General features: G+C 57.4%; 1 protein-coding gene across 1 annotated transcript; it reads right to left on the bottom strand.

Annotated features, from left to right (window-relative positions):
* Positions 1-3638: 3638 nt before the first annotated feature.
* On the bottom strand, positions 3639-12535 carry HPD (4-hydroxyphenylpyruvate dioxygenase). Its single transcript, XM_054594291.1, has 14 exons — positions 12424-12535; positions 12280-12306; positions 11795-11857; positions 11356-11460; positions 10722-10764; positions 10437-10519; positions 9458-9547; positions 8425-8528; positions 7960-8037; positions 7293-7455; positions 7121-7192; positions 5757-5879; positions 4060-4176; positions 3639-3968 (listed from the first exon to the last, which is right to left on the bottom strand). The coding sequence occupies exons 1-14, from the start codon at positions 12424-12426 to the stop codon at positions 3858-3860; spliced, it is 1182 nt and encodes a 393-aa protein (XP_054450266.1). The 5' UTR covers positions 12427-12535; the 3' UTR covers positions 3639-3857.
* Between the last annotated feature and the right edge of the window lie 6794 nt (positions 12536-19329).

Below are 19329 nucleotides of genomic sequence, written 5' to 3'. Positions count from 1 at the left end.
AGGGAGCTAGGTGGGGTGGGTTCCGCTCAGACCGCCCGATCTTAAACTCTGAGCCTCTAGGTGAATTCTGAGAACTAGGCCAAGTGATAGTCAGACTAGACCTCGCACGGCTTTTTTAAAGCTTTCCTTCTAGAACCTTCCCTAAAACCTTAGGTACCTCACACTGCCCATAATCTGCCGCTAAGGAAACGGAATCCAATACCCTGTTGGCATCCCTAGAAGAACTATACAACGTCAAACATTTAAGGAGAAGGTGCTCTTGTTGGCATTTGAGGGAGGAGGGGGCTGATAAAATAGGCTGAGAAGAATTAAATGTGTCTAGTGTTTGTGGTGTTCCAGGTAAGTGTCAGCTCTGCCTGGCCCGGGGGTCCACTGACTGAGGGGCCACTGAGGGACCCCAGAGGGTCCGTTAGGCCATGTCCACTCATCCCCGAGAGGGACAGACTCAAAACCTCAGCAAGAAGCAGCGTGACTGAAAAGATGACGCATCTCGCCTTACTACAGTAATGCAAATGTTCAGAAGACTGTTTTCCCTGTCACGTGGCAAATGTCACATAGTTGGAAAACACTCCCTGTCGGCAAGCATGGGGTGGGGGCGGAGGGGGCACTCACGCACTGTTACTAGTGGAAGCATCCGTCGCTCTAACCTTTAGGAGGAGAAATTTGATACTAACAGCATTTAAAATGCGCACAAACTCCTGGCCCCACCATTCCAGCGTCAGGAACTGAGCCCGAGAGGCACCAGCAGGCTGCGCCAGGATGTTCTCGGCAGCCTCACCCGGAGCGAAGGAACGAAGGCTGGGCAGGCCGTCCACGAGCGGTGGGCTGGCGCCGGGAACTCTGCGTCCGGACCGGCGAAACCTGCTGGGGCGGGGTCGGAACAGAAAGCGCGCCGGGGGGCGAGGCCAGGCCAGGACAGAAGACGCAGCTCCTGGCTGTTCATTCAGCTGGTGCTTATTAGGGGCCTGCTCTGTGCTGGACACTCCCCTAGGTGCTGGGGGGTTCAGGGGTGGAGAAAACCCACTCCCGTCTTCTTGGTGGCTGTGTTCTTGTGGGTGAGCCAGGCGAACACGGAGAATAAATGCTACAGTCAGGAGAAAAATCGCCATGAGAAGAGGGTGTCGGTGGGCGGGGAGTGACATTTTAAAAAGGGTGATAAGGGAAGTCCACTTCACCAACGGGCACAGAGGCCAGGAAATGAGGGTTCCTTCCCTCATTGCGGGCACCTTGGGGAAGGGCACTCCAGGCAGAAGGAGCCGTAGAGCCAGGGCCCTGAGGGGGACCCCGCCTGCTGTGCAGAGCGCCCGCAGGCAGCCTGCAAGGCCGCAGCCGGAATGAGGCCCGGAAGGCACTGGGGGGCCACGGGGGAGGCGGGCACTGAAGGGCCTTGCAGGCTGCGTGAGGACAACCCAGGGCATCTGGCCTGAGGCCCACGCGGGGAACACGCGTACAAATTTGAGTTTCCTTCATCTTCCCTCTTGAACCTGCTCCTCCTGCTGTATTTTCTACCTCGGTCCGTGGCGTTTTTTCTCTCTCATCCTCCCCCTGTCCCCACGGTGCTGCCACTGGTCACCGAAGCGCAAAGTGCCACCAATCCTGGGCTTTTCCTTTCCTCTCAGCTACCATGTCTGACGGTTCTCTTCCCTTATTCTTCAAATCGTCCGCCTCTCGCTTTGCCCCTCTGACCCACAGGATAAGCCGTTTCCTCACTGGTTCTGTTGTGGGGACCGAACAGGAAGCCCCAGTCAAGACACCTGCACACACAGGGTGGACCAGGTTGGCACGAGGAGAGGGAGGTGCCAGGTAGACTTGGGCAAAGCCTCTCACTTAGGCCCCTCTCCAAGAATAAGAGCAAAAGCGTGGTGCTGATACTGTGCCAGCCAGTTTCAAACATCGTTGATGTTCAACTCTCAGCAGTGCTGGGAGGCAGCTATTATTTCACCCCCACTTAACAGATGAGGAAGACCAGGGCACAGAGTGGTTAAGTAACTTGCCCAAGGTCACACAGCAAACAAGTGGATGATCTGGGGCAAGAACCCAGGCACTCTGGTTCCCTAGCCTGGGCTCAGCTAATACGGGTCCGCTTGCCCAGTAACTTGCCCAGTCCCATCTAAAGAGGGACCAAATGCTTGGTAGCCCCCGAGTCCTGCTGCATAGGGAGACAAGCCCAGAATTGCATGGTGGTACCAAAAAGAACTGGATTCCTACCATTTGATGGTGAAATATCCCAACTTTCTGAAAGGTTGACTCAAATTTGTTTAAAATCATGCAGGTAAAATACATCTGTGAGACAGATTTGGCTCATGGGCCACTAGTTTGCCACCTCCTGGGTTATGGAATTTCCCTTTTTTGCATAAGTCATGAAAAAATAGAGGGAGGGTATTTTTATTTTCTTTTTTAATTTTTATTCATTCATTTTTAGAGAGAGGGGAAGGGAGAGAGAAAGAGAGGGAGAGAGAGAGACATCAATTTGTGGTTTGCCTCTCGCACACCCCCAACCAGAGACCTGGCCCACAACCCAGGCATCCTTCCCTCCTTTCTTGAAACATTCTCACCTAAAGATATGTTTTATTGATTTTAGAGATGGAAAGGGAGAGAGAGAGAGAGAGAGAGAAAGAGAGAGAGCGCGCTAAAGAAAGAGAAACATCAATGTAACAGAAACATTGATCAGTTGCTTTCCTGTACACACCCTGGCTGGGGATCAAACCCGAAACCTTTTGGTGTACCCGACAACACTCCAACCAAAGAAACTCCCTGGCCAGGGCCAACTTGGATCCACCTGCTCCCCTTCTGAGTTGAGGCATCCTCAGGGAGGCTAGTAAACATGACACACAGGAGGCAGGAGAGACCCAATTTGCCCCCACCTCCTCTTGTGCCGATTTGAAGAGCAGTTGCCTTCCAGGGCTTTTAGGACGAGCAGCCCCCTCCCCTCTGTGTCATTCTTTTGCGAGGTCCGCTCTCACGGGAGTGTGAACTAGCCAGGCTATGGGGACCAGGGTGGCACTGCCGTGCTGGTGGCTCAGATCCCTCCTCTCCATTGGACCTCTCTTGGACCAGGAACCACGCCCCAAGGTTGCAGAGCAAGGACGCTTCCCCACAGTCCCTTTGCCAACACCCTCCCTTCTTTTTGCCCAGAAGTCTGGGTTCAGGGGAGCAAAATTGGGGATGGCTCATCTTTAGAGACCTTAAGGCCACCAGACAGGATGCTGCCAAGCGCAATTACACCATAAGGCCTTTACTCTTGCTGTCCCTTCGTCCTGGGATGCTCTTTTTCCAGATTTTCCCTCTCTGGCTCCCAAATGTCCCCTCCCCAGAGAGGCCTTCCCTCGATGAAAATGAGTGCCCCCTCCCAGCCTCACCTCCACGCAATCTCATCACCCGCTTCATTTTCTTAATAGCATTTACCACTCCTCGAAGCGATAGTTTGTCTTCCCCTCTAGAGTGTAAGGCCTCTGTACCCCTCGGTTCCAGAATTCCCCCCGACTGGCGCTGTCCCATTAGCAAGGCGCTTGCACCCGGCTTCTCGGCCGCCGCGGTGCCCCAGCCCCCTAACGCGGACGCCTCTGCAGCGCTACCGCCCCCTGGCTGCCAAACGGCGTCATCGCTTCGGCTCCGCACAGACACCCAGACAGCGCAAGAGATCCCGGCGTGCTTTATTCCGGAGGAGGGCGGGGTCAGGAAGTGGGCGGGACTTTGGGTGCTGGACCGGCTGGTGGGCGGGGTCTAAAGGGAAAGGCCGGTAAGAAGAACTGGCTCTTCGAGCCGGGGCGGGGGCGTGTTCCATAACTAGGGGGCGTGGCCTGCCGTGCTCCAGCAGGTGGGCGGGGCCTCGGCTGGGCTTGGAGGACTCACAGAGCCTACGTGCCTCGCCACACCCCGTTTATCTCCATGTCTGTGAGGTTGCCCCGCACGGCCTGCTCCTCCTCGAAAGCCTTGAACAGTGCGTTGAAGTTGCCAGCTCCAAAACCCTGCAGCAGGAGAGAGGAGGTGAGCTGCAGGCCCAGAAAGCCAACCGGGCTAACTAACCTGCATGACTTGCTGGGGCCCGGGGGCATCTACCTGGTGGTTGTGGCGCTGGATGACTTCCAGGAAGAGCGTGGGCCGGTCCTGCATGGGCTTGGTGAAGATCTGCAGGAGGTAGCCTTTCTCATCGTAGTCCACCAGGATTTTCAGCTCCTACGTGAGAAACAGGGGTCCAGGTTGAGGGAGGCTGACACGTTTCTCTAACCTGGCACCGTGGCATCTTTACAAAGTCCATAGGAAGGGGCTCCTGCACCCCCTCAGCCAAGAAAACACCCCTTTCTCCGGCAGTTCCAGACACCTCAGAATAGATCCCCAAGTTGTGCCGTTACCACGGCCCGGCTCACTCCTGGGTAAGCCACCATCACGGCTGACCCGGACCGCCCTTGTAGCTTCCGGAGGTCTCCCTGCTTCTGCTCTTGCCTTATTATGATCCATCTTCCCCACAGACAGAGCGGGGCCTTTTAAAAATCAGATCATGCCTTTCCCTGCTCAAAACTATCCAGTGGAAATGGGAACACTCCCAGGTTGCAAGTGGGAATGTAAAATGGTATAGCGGCTGTGGAACACCATCTGGCAGGTCCTCAAAAGGTTAAACATAGAGCTACTGTATGACCCAGTGATTCCACGCCTAAGTATATACCCAAGAGAATTAAAATATATGGCAGCACAAAAACTTGTACACAAACTATCATAGCATTATTTTATAATAGCCAAAAAATAGAAACAACCCAAATGTTCATCAGCTAATGAATATGTGAGCAAAATGTGGCCCATTCACGCAATGGAACATGACTCGGCCATGAAAAGGAAATGAAGCACTGACGCCTGCCACCACATGGATGGGCCTTGCAAACACGATGCGGTGTGAGGGATGCCAGTCCCAAAAGACCATATATTGTATGATACTATTTGGATGCCATGTTCAGAAAAGACACACTTACAGAAACAGAGGGCTAGATCAGCATTGCCTAGGTCTGAGGGGACGGAGGAAAGGTGGGACTAGGAGGCGGTGGCCAAGGTTGTACCCCTTCTTTTTAGAGGGAGGAAGACATTCTCAATTTGATTTTGATCATGTTTGCACAACACAGTGAATAGCTGAACACCACGGAATGAGGCGCTTTGAAAGAGTGATTTATGTTATGTGACGTACATATTATTAAAATTGTTAAAACAAACACTCAAACAAAAAACACTGCAATGGCTTCTGGCCACAGAAGAACAAGCTCCAAAGTCCTAAAGAGCCCGCAACCTCTGTGACCTGGGCCGCACACCCCTTCCATCCACTCTGCCTTCTTTCTCTTCCCCAGGCACTCGACGCTTGCCCCTGTCCCAGGACATTTGCACTCGCCGTTTCCGCTGCCCGGGCTGCCCTTTCCCCAGCCTTTCACACAGCCACCTCCCTCTCATTACCTAGAGTTCTGGGAAGCGCCACCTCCTCAGAGAAGCCTCCCCTCCTGACTACCCCCGTGAAGTAGTCCCAGGTTACTCTCTGTGACAGCCCATTTTAACTTGTATGGCAGTGACTCCCTCCCTCTCTGATGGTGTCTGTGTTATATATTTGTGTGTCATCTGTCTCTCCACGAGAATGCAAGTTCCGTGATGGCCGGGACCTGGCCTGGTTTCCCACTGAGTCCCGGTGCCTCCCGCAGGGTAGAGGTGTGGACAGAATTTGTGAGGCAAGATGGAACTCCGCTCGTTTTGGGCGCTGACTGAGGAGCCTGCTCCCGCCTCACCTCCAGCACATCCATGTTCTCCTTCACCCGGACCTTGGCTGACTTGAGCTTCTCCCGCAGCTGTTTGTAGTACGTGGACGGAACATGCAGGAATTCGATGCCTCTCTCTCTCAAGTGGCGAATCTGTTTTGGGGCAAGGTCAAGATCAGCCCCCTTCTCTCTCCATGTTCAGCACCCTAGCCAGGTTGGGGTGCTGGGCCAGGAGGAGGCTGGGCCCCTGTCCTGGCTCCCCCAAAATGCCAGGGTGTGCTGTGACCTCAACCCCTCCCTCCCAGAGGTCTCCTGGGCCCCGTTAGAAGAACAGCAACCACTGACATGTATGGAATGCTCACCGTGTGCCTGTCTCAAGCACTGTGTATTGCCTCATTCTGTCCTCGCAGTGACCTTTGGAGGCATTTGGATGACACTATCCCCATGTTACAAAGCTGGGGAAACTGAGGCATTCAGAGACTAAGTATCTATTCTCAACATCATAGCCAGAGTGCTTTTGTTAAAGTACAAGTCATGTCACTCCTCTGCTTACCCCAGGGCAGTATCACATCTCAGAGTCTAAGTCCTCACCGTTGGCCCCTGTCCCTCAACGTTCTAACCTTGTCTTCTCCCCCCTTTCCTTTGCTCATTCTGTTCCAGCCACTGCTTCGCCCTTCCCCTGCCCCTCCCACTGCCCTCTTTATCTTCCTCCCAAGTCCTCACTGCCATCGAATGTATCTATTCTACTTGTTTTGTCTTCTGCCTCCACAGCGGTGGGAACCATTGTCTTGCTGACTGATGGTTCCCAAGGACCTAAAACAGCACCTGGCATAGTCGGTGCTCAGTAACCATCTGATGAGTGAGTGAGTGAATGAATGAAGTGGCCAGGGTCATGCAGCGAATTTTTGGTTGGGCCAGGACTGAATGGGGCAGTCCAGGCTCTTGCCCACCCTGCCAGACTGCCCTTTAAGGACTAGGTGGGACCCAGCCTCCCCAGGGGCTGGACCCATAGATTCAGGCCATCTAATTTGGTTCAAAGGACCTAATCAATCTTGTAGCTTGATAGTCTCATTTTCAAGACAAGGCAGCTGAAGCCCAGAGAAGGGGCACGAATTCCCCAGAGAAACCCAGCAAGTCACTGGCAGAACCGGGGAGAGAACCCAGGCTTCGCATTAACTCTGACACCTGCTCTTTCTAAAGCCCAGGGTTCTGTTCTGAGGAGACGCTGAACTCTCCGGGGTGGGGATGTGCCTGCCCTGGAGTGGCAGGAGCCAGCCGGGGCCCCGTCAGCCCTCGGGGCCAGTGAGGGGCCCGGGAGCGGCCCCGCTCCATTTTGCAGAGATCGGCTCTGAGCTGGGTGGGAGGTGCACTAGGACTGGCGACAGGCTCCTCACCGCTGAGATGATGTCTTGGGTCTTGAGAGCGATGTGCTGGACCCCAGCGCCCCCGTTATAGTCCACGTACTCCTGTGGGCGGGGGCAACAAGGAGACCCCTGTCACTGGCCCTGTCCCCCGAGGAGCCCGCACACCGCTTCCCCACTGTCTTCTCCCCGAGGATGGCCCCACCTGGATCTGGGACTTCTTCTTGCCCGGCGCTGGCTCGTTGATGGGCATCTTGATGGACTCCTCGTAATTGGCCACCACGATGGACCGCAGAGAGCTGTACTCTGTGTGCACCTGCGTGTCGTCCACAGACCAGAAACGGTGGAACTGCAGGTTTTTCAGGTACCTGTGGGGGGGCCGGAGGGCACGCTGGCTCTGGGACGGGCTCCGGGCCCTGCCCCCTCTCCGGAATCGGTCCCCGGAGCAGGCCCCGGGAAGGAGCCGGCGTCCCTGTCGCGCACGCCGTGGATGCGCACTTTGTTACAGAGGTTCTCCTTCAGAGCCTGCGGCAAGGCGGCGCCCCAGCAGGTGCCAGCGCTTTGAGAAGGGGCACTTGCTTCTAATTTACACAGGAGTGCTGCTTGGTTCGTGAAGGTCTTCCTCGGAGCCCCCCTGGCCTGTGACACCCACCCTGTGCCGATTCCCCAAGGTTCCTCAGATGGAGGGCCTGTGGGCCACTGTGGGCCTTAAATCCGCGGTCGCCAAGGGGACACATTTACAGGGGACAGATGAATGGGTGGCCTCCAGCTAACTTCCTGCCACCCGCTGCTCTGTTTCCCGCCCTGGCGTCCTGAGACAGGAAGAACCGGGCAGCAGGCCCTCACAAGAAGGGCCTGGGCCAGGGACTCACCATTCGGAGGCAGACAGCATCTCCTGGTCAGGCTGGTTTCCCACGATGTGGTCAATGACCTCGAGGTTACAGGGGGGCCTGCAACAGGGGCTCAGTTAAGGGGTAAGGTTACTCCCTAAATCGACCCCGCTTCCCACTGGCCTCTCAATAACAATAACTCACTATTACACAGCACCTACTGTAGGCACTTTGTGTCAACTCATCCATTTTACAGATGAAGACACTGAGGCACAGAGAGAGAAAGCCCCTTGCCAAGGTTAAATAACTATGAAGTAACAGAGCTGGGGTTTGAACCCAGGCAGCCTGGTTCCAGAGCCTGTGTTCTTAGCCTCCCGCTGCCTCTCTAAGCCACCCTTTGGGGCCCCCAGGAGCGCCCCAGCAGGCTCGCAGCGCTCCACCCCTGCAGGGGAGCCCCGAGCAGAGGGGCCTCGCTCTCCACCCCACCCCGCCCCAAGGGGCACTCACAGCTTGGAGAGCAGGGGGTCCTGGTAGGCCACGCTCACGAACCCAGGCAGGAAGTAGCCGGTGTAGTTCATCTTCTCCACCAGGGTGTGTGTCGTGTCCCCGTACTGCGGGGCGGAAGGCAGCCTGGCTGGGACCCCGAGCTCCCACCCGCTCTGAGGCCGGGCCGCAGGTCACGGCGCCGATGCAGCCCTGGGTTCCCACCTGGGACGGACCCTAGCGTGGTGCCTGACCTCGGGCAAGTCACTTCCCCTTTCCGAAATGAACTGCAGCCTGTCATTTGGGAATCTCTTCGACAGTCTCTCTGCCCCACAGAACCCGAGGTTCTCTGAGGGCCGGGACACTTCCTGGTTCACCACTGTGTCCCCCGCACGCAGGGCAGAGCCTGGTGTGGGAAAATATGTGGACCTCATGGAGAATAATGAGGATGTTGGATCAAATCAAATCGAAGGGCTCTTTCAATCTTAACCGTTTTTAAGTTGTGTTTAATCTTGAGAAGGTAGGACCCGTGGTTGTCGCTGTGTGATGAAAACACAGGTGCTAAACACACTTGCTGATCTTTGCCTGAGCGTCTAGGATACGCCAGGCACCGCTGTGCTGGGAGCTAAGTACACGAGTGATCTCACTCGACCTTACGCAACCCTCACTGGGGCTACAGCTGAAGAAAGGAGGCACAGGCAGGTTAGGTGGCCATCTCAGGTCACACAGGGGTCCCGTCTGGCCCCACCCCTCACTTCTAGTCCCACAGCTAGTGAGGGGTGGGGCTTCCCCAGGTCCGCCCTCTGCTTTCTTCAAACGCCCTGCCAGAAGCCTGCGTCCCATGATGTCCCCCCCTAGGAAGGGGGGTAAGCCCCGAGGGGTGGCAGGTAGCTGTCATCAGCCTCTGCACGCTGGCAGGGCACCGAGGGTGATCAGACTCGGGGGAGAAGCCTGCGCTTTGAAGCACGAGGGTGGGATGACTGGGTGGGGGCAGGGGGTCCTGGCACCTTGGCGCTATTGGGGGTGGAGGGGAGGAAGAGCACCGCAGTTAACGCACCGTCTGCAGCACAGCGAACTTCACCTTCCCGAACTTGTCTTCCTCCACCCAGGGCTCCCGAATGATTTTGGCGCCCCGTTCCCGGGCTTTCTGTGGGGGAGGGGGCGGGGCGGTCAGCCCTGGCCGGCTGCTCCTGCTGGATCGTCACCACGGGGTCCGGCCCCAGGCAGGAGCCTCAGCCGGCTTCTGTTGCCACCCTGACACCGCACCTTGAGCCCGTTTGTCGGATTGGGAAACTGAGGCGCAGGCCCAGAGTTGAGGCTGTGGGCCACAAACCAGGTAGGGGTCGGGGGATCTGTTCTGCCTCTTCTAACTCACCCTGCGCCCCTTCCCCCTCCAGTTCCCAGTTTCCTCATCTGTAAAAAGGGTGGTTCAACAGGAAGAATATGAGCTGCAGTAATTGAGCACCTACGATGTGTCAGACCTCTGCCAACTGCCTTCCACACGTAATTCATGCATGTATGTAGCAAAACCTTACTCTGTGCCTGTAACACGGGAGGCACCGTGGTTGGTATTAACCTCTGGTCCTCACAGCAACATTCCATGGAAGGCGCTGTTACTGTCTCCATTTTACAAGTCAGGAAATGGAGGCGCAGAGAAGTTAAGTCACTTGCCCAGAGCCGCATGGGTAACGACACCCAGGCCCCGGCTGTCTGCCTCCGGGATCTGCGCTCTGAGCCCCTAAACCTGCCTCTCGGGGACGGGTCAGCGCTTGGGTCGGGGTCGTGCTCAGCAAATGGTCTCTGTGGTCGCCTTGCCTGGCTGTGGGGGCTCAGGGGGCGGGTGCTGGGCTTCTGGTCCCGTTGTCGTTGTGGAGGCCGAGGCTCCGAGAAGGGGCACACAGCCAGGGACCCGGGTGTCCCTGGGCCTCAGCCGTGTGTTGCTCGGCACGGCAGGGGCCTCCGGCCCTGACCCCGGGGGGTCCCTGTGCAGGCTGAGGGCAGGCCGGGCCTCCCCGCCAGCCCAGCTATGTCCTCACCTGCACAATGTAGTCACAATCCTCCACCTCGAACGCGATGTCCTTCACTCCGTCACCATGTTTCACCAGGTGATCGCCCATCTCTGCGGCCGGCAGCGGGTGGGGGTGGCCCTGGTGTCACGGTCCCCTCACCTGTACCCCCAGGCTGCTGGGCTCCCTCTCCTTCCAGGCTGAGGCTCCCTCCCAGAACCCTGACCTGCTGCCCAACCCCCTCTGGCCCCTGACCCCACCCCCAATACCAGGTCTCCACCCCCGGCCCGTTGAACCCCTCTGGGGTCCCCTCACCTTTGTTCCAGGGGTTGAGAGCGGAGGAGAAAACGAACACAATCTAAGACACAAGGTGGGGGGTGAGTTGCGGCTCCAAGGGGTGTGGGCCCGCACTCCCTACCCCCTTCTCCTGCCCCCCGCTGACACCCCCAAGGACAAAAGGAGCCAGATGAGCCTTCCAGGCAGGCGGGGTCCCTGGCCCTGGGAGGCAGTCCCTGCTCTGCCTTAGTGTTCCCCCTGGTCCTGAGGGACTGGGGACCTCTCCTGGGCCAAGCAGCTGCAGGGGCCTGAGTTGGGCCTCCCGCGGGGAGAGCCCAGGGATCTGGGGGCCGGGGCGCTGCTCAGGCTTCCGGCTCTGACACCCGAGGCCTCCGCCTGTTTTTCCTGAACGCGCGTGAGGCCGAGGCCCGCGTTGGAGAAGAGACGAAACTAAGAAGGCCCCTGTTGTGTGTGGTACAAAGGTGCCTGGCAGAGGGCTGCCGGCGCCCCGCTCACCACACCAGGCTTCCCGGCAGAGGCCCGGGCCTGCCTGGGCGGAGGGCCTCCTGGCCTCTGTTTCAGCCACAGGCGTGAGAGCCTCCGGGAGCTTAGAGACCCCAGGAAGAGAGGGACAGGCCTCCTGGACGAGTGGCGGTCCTGGCTGGGGACTCACCTGCCCTTGTTTGACCACGTGGCTGACCACCTCCCTGCAGCCTGTCTCCAAGCCTTTGTAGGCGAGCGGCTCAAAGCCCATCTTGCTGCAGTAGAAGGATGCGGCCTGGATCGGAGGGCAGGGGCGTGGGGTCTGTGAGGGCCGCAGTGCCAGCCCGGGCGCCCCCAGGGAGAGCCGCACCCCCTCCCCGCTCGCCTGCCCCATCGTGCCAGGGCCGTGCCCCCGTCGGAAGGGAGGCTGCTCCCTGACCCCTCCTGACCTCTGACAAGGTCCCTGCTGAGGTCTGGCCCTGATCATGTCAACAAGGCCCCGAGTATCTGTCCTTCCGGGACGTCCCAGCGCTGGCCCTGACCCTCCCTTCCCAGGGGCCAATCGCAGGCTCGTCGGAGGCCCTCCCGCCCGCCCTCTGCCCACTCCAGTGCCTCGCCCTTGCCGCTACCTGCTTGGCATTGCCCACCCAGAAGGTCACGGAGTGGAAGTGGAGGAATCGGCCTCTCTCAGGCTGCAAAGGAGAGAGGGGGCGAGGCTGAGCCCCTGGACATGGGTCACCTCCCTCGTCCCTCCTCCACCCCCCCAGCCTTGCCAAGCCCCTAAACAGGTTTCTCATGTAGAATGTGAGCTCCTGGGGGGGGGGCAGGCTTGGGGGGCCACCCAGGTTTCACAGAGGGAAACAGCCTGTTGATGGAGCAACACAGATTTCAGCTGGATCTTAGAACTTCCAGGCAAGATGAAGAGGTTGGCGGGAATTTGAGATACAAGTTTTTCAAGGAGGGCAGCTGAGTGTGGGGAGGGAAGGGGGGCAGGCAGAGGTGGCCTTGAGCGCACATGATGGGCCTCACAAACCCACTGTACTCATCCCTCTTCTGATGTTTGCGGGTGTCCCGCTCTCCCGACCCCCGGCCCCGCCTTTCCCCTCCTGCTTACCTTCTGCCCTTTGTTGCTGTAAGACGTCTAAGGAGAAAGAACAGGACAGTAAGGTTTGGAAGCTCCGCCACGGGTGTTTCTGGAAGTCTCCCTGCAGACCCTACCACCCCAGGGAGGCTGCCTCAGCCCCAGGCAGGCACTTACCATGGTGGACCTGGGTCACGCTTCCTGTGGGGAACCCTGGGGCAAGAGGCCGGAGGGGCAGGGCACGGGAGAATTTAACACGCAGCAGGTCCCGCCTCTGGCTTCTGTGGTTGTCCTGGGGGTGGGCGCTGGCGCCATCCCTGGAAGCTCCCAGGCCTGGGAGCCTCTGGCCCGGCCCCCTTGGACAGGGCCCTGCCGTCAGGTGCAGAGAAGGGGAATGGCCTGCCGGGGGCCAGGGCACGAAGCCAAGGACACATTCTTCCTAGGACCCTGGGCTTGGACTCTGATCTCTGCCCCCCAGAATCCAAAGCACAGAAGCCAAGGCCAGGCTGAGTGCCGTGGTAGCCCCAGAATTCGTGCCCAGGGAGAACTTGGGGGGGCACAAGGGGCTGGCCTTGAAGCCCTGTTTGCATGTGGCTCATATTTGGGCAAACAAGTCACGTTCCGCAGTGGCTAGAGGCATGGTCGTGGGGTTGGAATCCTGGAGCTGTCACCTGCCACATGACTGGGGCAAGTCACCAAACGCTCTGAGCCTCAGGCCCCCCCCCCAGCTGTAAAATGAGAGGGACCATGGTGTGTGTGTGTGTGTGTGGGGGGGGGGGTGACGTGAGGTAATGCCTTGGCCTTTGCTGTAGAGCCCGGTGCTCAGCGAGGTCTCTGTTGGTGTTGATTACGATTGATTATGTTTCTTCAGGGTTTGGGGCTGATGGAAGACGAGGGGCTTAGCATTGCCACAGCCTGAGCTTGGGGAAGAGGCTGCAGTTCTGCCCAGGGGGGGCCCAGGTTCTCAGGCCCCCAGCGGCGGGTGGGGCCGACAGCCCCGGAAGCGGGGAGCCGGGCTCTCCTCAGCACCCCACACCTGTGTCTTCAGGTCCCGCTTTCCTGGAAGCTGGGGCGGTGACTATGGCCAGCCATGGCATGTACCGAGGACTCCCAGACAGCCCCAGTCCCCAGGCGCTCCGTGGCTGCGCCCTCTTTACAGGGAACCGGCTTTATCAACTCTCCTTGTTGCCTGGAAATGCTTAGCATTCCTGACTATCTGGGCCTGCAACTGGGCTGCGATCCTCTGCCCTCTTGCGTCTTGGCTCCCAAAATGTCCTGCATCAGCCTTTCAAAAAAAAAAAAAAAAATCCTCACGCCAGGATATGTTGATTGATTTTTAGAAAGAGGAAGGAAGGAGGAGAGAGAGAGAGAAACATCCATCAGTTGCCTCCCGTACGTGCCCCGACGGGGGATCGAACCCACAACCTAGGTTTGTCTGGACCGGGAATTGAACCTGCAACCTTTTCGGGGTATAGGATGATGCTCCAACCCATTGAGCTACCCGGCCATCAGTCTGTTAAATAAAAATACAGAAAAACAGCATTGTGGCTAATAATGACCTCAGGGATCATTCACCCTAACATTCTGATTTTCCAAAGAGAAAAACTGACAAATAGCAACAGAGTGCCTGGGGCCACTACCCCTGAGGTCTGGGCTGGGGAGAACAGAGATCCAAAGTCCAGCCGATCCAAAGTCCAGCCGGTCGGTACGCTTCTGAAGCTGGATCCCACCCCCCAGGCCAGGCCCCTCCTCCCTTCTGTTGTCCAGCCAGGCCTGGAGGCAGGCCAGGGGGTCCCTCCCATGTACCCTGCGCCTCGCCGCCAGCACCTCCCGGCCTGTCCTCTGTGTTCCCCGCACCCCCTGGTCTAGGTTTCCCACTGAGGAATCCGGAGCGGAAGGGGTCCAGAGTGGAGCTCACAGGCCAGAAGGCCCCCACAGAGGGAGGGGACCCTGGGGGACTGGGGTCACGGGAGGTGTGTGGCTCACCGGGCCCACGTTGTTTGTATAGGCTACGCGCTTTACACGGAGCACCTGCTTCCCTGCTGGGATTCCGGGAGTTGGGACATGCCATGCAGCTGGTGCCTGTGAGCCAGGCACCCAACACCAACCCAAACCCTTAGGCTCAGGCACAAGGCCCTGGTAGACAGCCGTCCAGGGCCCCTTGCTGGAAGATTAAGAGCATCCTGCGTGTCCCCACTGGGCAGCTTGCCCCCGGTTTCCCCTGCTCGTTCCCCCTTGCGCTTGTCCCCTGGGCCGATGGTGCTGTAGGGTTTTTTGCTGTAATTCATATCAGCCAATGAGAAGGGCTATCTGCTGGCTCCCGGGAGTCCCCGCAGTGCACCATCAACCCGGGGGTGGGCTGGGGACCCCCGACACAGCAGTGGCAGCAGCAGAGTTCACTCCATGGGCGCTGACTGATGGAAGATGGCCGAAGCGTTGTCGGGGAAAAGGAACAGGAAGGAGGAAGGGACGAGGGTCTCCTCCCTTAGATGTGAACATGCTATTCCTAGCTCCCTGGAGGGCCTCGAATGCCAGATGGCACGTGTGGGCTTTCTCTTTGAAGCAATGGGGAGCTATTGAAAGTTTCACAGCAGAGTTGCCACATCATCAGGACTAGAAAAGCTTCCCTGATCCAGGCCGACATGGGGAAGGGAGCTGAGCAGGAAGCCACCTGTCTGCAGCTGCTGTGCTTGCGCAGGAAGCCCGGGGGCCTATTTGTGGTCATTGTGATATCTGGGGACCACACAGAAACCAAGAACCTTCAGTTACACCTGAAAATTGGACCTAAAAACAGTCAGACAGCCCTGGGCTCTGTGTCCTAGAATCTGTAACTACAGACCCCAGACAGAACTAATGAGAATTCAGAGGCACGAGCCACGAATAGAATGTCCCCGTCCCCTGCCAGGCCCCACCTCCTCCCCCCAGGGGCTGAGTTATTAGCTGGGGACCGGAGGAGATGAGGGCTGGCCTGCGTGCCCAGCTGTTATCAGGGCTCAGGCGGCAGGGCAGGGCCAGCTGGGGAAGCCGAACTTTATCTGTTGGGGCACAGCGCCCACGTGCCCGAGCTTTGGAGTGACAGGCAGCTCTATCAACAGGCATCAGTCACCGCCTCAGAGTCCAGAGAGCCAATGGCAGGGGATATGGGACCCCTGCACTCTGGAGGCTGATCGCGGGCCACGCCCAGGCCCTCTCTGAGCCCCAGTTGTCCCAGGCCAGGCAGGCGGGCGCCCTGGGTCGCTGTGTTGGCTTTGGGGACCTGGGGGTATGCCGGGTGGCTGTTGTTTTTGCATCTCCAGCATCATTTCCTACCCTGTCTAACAACAGCATCTCACTTTGGAGAACCGTCCTTCCCCTCCTCTGTCCCTGTGGCTGGGGCATGTGAGCCAGGACTGGCCAGAAAGGACCCTTGAGATGGGCTCAGGGACAGGCGGCTGACCGCGGCCGGCCACGGCCAGTCTGCCCTGGGGCTTGCGAGTGAGAGGAGCCCCTCTCTGAGCTCTGGGCTCCTCGGAGGGGAAGTGCCTGTGGGCGCCGCCAGCATGGGGGAGGCGGCACGGGAGAAGGAGACAGGCAGGTGCCTGATGTCTAGCGTCTCGTTCCGGGCTCGCTTCTGAGCGAGCCGCCCTGTGCCTCCTTGGGCTTAGGCTGGTTTGAGATGCGTTGCTGGCATTTACAACTCACAGAAAGAGGAGGAGGCAAATAGTTTGTTTAGATTTGCTGGCACCAAATGGTAAAATAAGGTTGAAGGCTTTTATTATTTGACATTCTCTGCAGACACTGCGCCCCTGCGTAGTGATGGGGACGCGCTGCCCAGGGGCCGGGAGGGCGGGCAGGACCTGCGCGGCTGCGGAGCCTTTGCCCGAGGCCGCCTGTGCGCAGGGCGGCCCATGTGTGGGGACTGAGCAGGGCAGGGTTAGACCGGCCAGGCCCTACCTGCCCAGCGGGGGACAAGCTGACTGGCAGTTTTGTCTCAGAGCCCCCGGTGGGGTCGGCCAAGGCCTTGTTGGGCCCCCTCCATGGACGGCTGCTCCTCCTCTTCTGGCTCCCCGCTTCCTTTTATTGATGTGGACCCCTGACATCTTGCACTCCAAGCTCCATCTCAACCTCTTCTTCGGGAGAACCCATTCGGTGGCTGGGGACAGGGCAGAGGAGAGAGGTGGCCGTGGAGGCTGAGCAGCTGCTACAACAAGGCCCGGTGCATGTGAAAGGGGATTTTTCCTTTCCTCTCAGGCCAAACTACTGTCACGTGAGTGCCTTTGTCACTTGCCTATGCCGAGCATGAAGTTACTCAAGATGAATCACTGATCCCTTCCAGAGTGAGCCTGTGTCCTCACCTTTTAAAGTCCCCAAGCTGCCAAACAGCCGCCACCCTTCCCTTGGGAGCCCTGCCTTTCATTCCTCCCGGGGCAGCAGGGGAGGCAGCCGGGGAGGCAGCCTGGGCGTCCCGGGGGCTGAGCTGCCCGCACTGGAGGGCCGCACAGCTCGGAGCCTCCTTTCCCCGCGTCTGAGCGCGTTCGGGAGAGCTGTGCTCCCAGAGGCTCTGCTGTCCTCGGGGAGGGAGCGGCTGTGTCCGATGCGTGGCGTGCAGCACGACCGCGGGAGGCAGGGGTTATAAGCATGTCCGTGCCCATTTTACCGTTCGGGAAGCGGCTCGCAGAGGCCGAGTGGTCCATACTAGCGGGCGGTAGAGTGGAGATGCATCCCCCGCTTATTCCCGTGCAAGTTCCTCTCACTTTCTGCCGTGCCTCGCTGCCTCTGGAGACCTCAGGCCTTTAACAAACGGAAGGGCACTGAGAGGCTGTCTCCTAGGGACCTGCCTCCCAGGTGCTGCAGGGGCCAGGAGGGCGACCGAGGGGCGCGGCGTTCCGGTTCCCACGCGTCGTCGGTGCGGGCAGTGGCCGCTCGGCTTCAGCTGTGGCCTGTGGGGACAGGGGCCTCATTTGGTCAGAGTTGGGTCAAAAGAAGCTGGAAATTTGAATTTTTGTGTGAAATCCATTGACCGAAAAATAGTAGTGCTTCAAATTCTATTTATATGAGCTGTCCAGGGTCGGAAAGTCCGCAGAGAGAGAAGGCTGGGCGGCGGGGGCCGCGGGCTGGGGGCCGGAGGCCGGTGGACGGGGAGGGGCCGCTGAGGGGCCCGGGGCTCCCCTCTGGGTGATGAAAATGTCCTGGGTTAGACCGAGCGGCGGTTGCACAACACTGTAAACACACCAAACGCCGCTGAATTGTTCACTTAAAACATGGTTAATTTTGTGTTGCATAAATCTCATCTCAGTTAAAAAAAGTTGCATTGGTTCTCAAATGTCCTTTTGTGATTTTGTATATTTCTTGAAATTGGGAAATAGCTCTTCTACTGAAGAGCAATATACATGAAAACGCAAAATGTATCCAGCTGAGTTTTCACAAACTGAATGCACCTGGGTAACCAGCTCAGCTAGGTGTTTTATTTTATTTATAACAGAATGAATAGAAGTTCCGGGGGAAAAGAGAAAATACACATAATTAAAAGTTAAAAAAGGGGGGGAAGAAAATATAGAAAACAACCCACCCATAGTTCTTGTACAGGCAGCCGCCATGATGATTTGAACATACCCACCCAGACTACTTTCTAAAAACATGTAAACATGTACAGGCATGATGCTTTTCTGTAACATACTTTTAATGTATGCTTTGTAAATACTTTTCATGGTAGGAAATAGCTATGTTTATTATATCTGTGCATGTGTTTCATTGAAAGGCTGTATTATAGTTACTTTAACCAGACAATCAGAAACAGCATCTGGAATGATCTGTCTCACTTGAATGTACTGCTTCATGCCTTTTGACAATGATTTTCCTTGTTCAATTACTCTGATTCATATTAATAAATGCCCCATCTTTTCAGTTGCTTTCTCCTCTGCCCCGCACTTTGCCCAGGCACAAAATACCGCCAGTCTCAGGTGTACGGCCCCACCTTTCTCCATTCTCATGTGGTCATATGCAAGCACATATGAGGGGGAACCCCAAAAACCCAGAATCATCTTCTGGAGGGTGGTCGCTTGTAGCACCGGCTTCCCCCCCAGGGTGAGAGTTTTGGGAACCCATCTGTATCAGTGTAAAAGCTGGCAGCATTGTGAGAGGCTGTTTGGCTTCAGTGAATTTTGTTTGAAGACTCTTTTGATGCGTTTGCCCATTTTTCCTGGTGGGTGATTTACGAGCGCACCTGCCCACGCTGTGCTGCGTATTCAGCAGTTTTTGACCAAAAACGGCGTGACCCTCATGCCCCACCCTCCCTATCCACCCGATCTCACCCTGAGCAACTTTTTTTTGCATCCCCCATGAAAAAAAATCCTCAAAGGGAAACGCTTTTCTGATGTGGAAGAGGTGAAACAAAAGATGGCAGAAGCCCTAAAAGGCATCAAAATCAACAAGTTCAAGGACTGTTTTGAGCAGTGGAAAAAGTCTCGATAGGTGTGTTGCATCAAAAAAAGGGGACTTTGAAGGTGGCTGAAGTTTTAACATGGAAGAATAAGTACACTACTTTTTAATAAATAAATTCTGTTTTTGGAGGTGCCCCCTTGTATAGACATGTATATGGGAGAGCCAACTTGGTCATTTAAAAGCAGGACCCTATACCCCGTGGTCTCTGCATTGCACTTTCCCAAGTGTCTAAATATTGGTACCTGTGCTGGGTGTTCTGGGTGCCCCTCCAGGTTCTCCCTCGGGCCCCATCTGTGCCCCACGCGCCTTTGCCCCCAGCCAGCCAGCGGCCGGCAGCTGGCGAGGGGAGGGGGAATAGGGCCGTCGCTGCCCAGCTCCCTCTCTGCTGTGTCCCTGGATGCTGTATCCCTCTCCTGAAGGCCATGCTCCTGCGGGGAGGCTGCATCCGCCCCAGGTTCTGAAGCTACCCCTGCCCCTGGGCCCTATAGGAGTGGGGTGGGACCTGACGCCTACAGTTGCCAGTCCCAGGCGGTTTAATCGTCCCTTACCTGCTCCCTTACGCTTGCCCACGACTCTGCAAACAGCTCTCTCATGAGATGCCCCGTAACTATCCCTCTGAGTGTGCCTGCTCTTTCGTGAGGGGGCCTTGAACTGATTCAGTAA

The sequence above is a fragment of the Pteronotus mesoamericanus genome, unplaced genomic scaffold (genome assembly GCF_021234165.1).
Source record: "Pteronotus mesoamericanus isolate MK-2021 breed Mesoamerican mustached bat unplaced genomic scaffold, CSHL_Meso_final scaffold_507, whole genome shotgun sequence".
Lineage (NCBI taxonomy): Eukaryota > Metazoa > Chordata > Mammalia > Chiroptera > Mormoopidae > Pteronotus > Pteronotus mesoamericanus.
The sequence above is the reverse complement of the archived record's forward strand: the minus strand, read 5'-3'. Positions and strand labels throughout refer to the sequence as shown.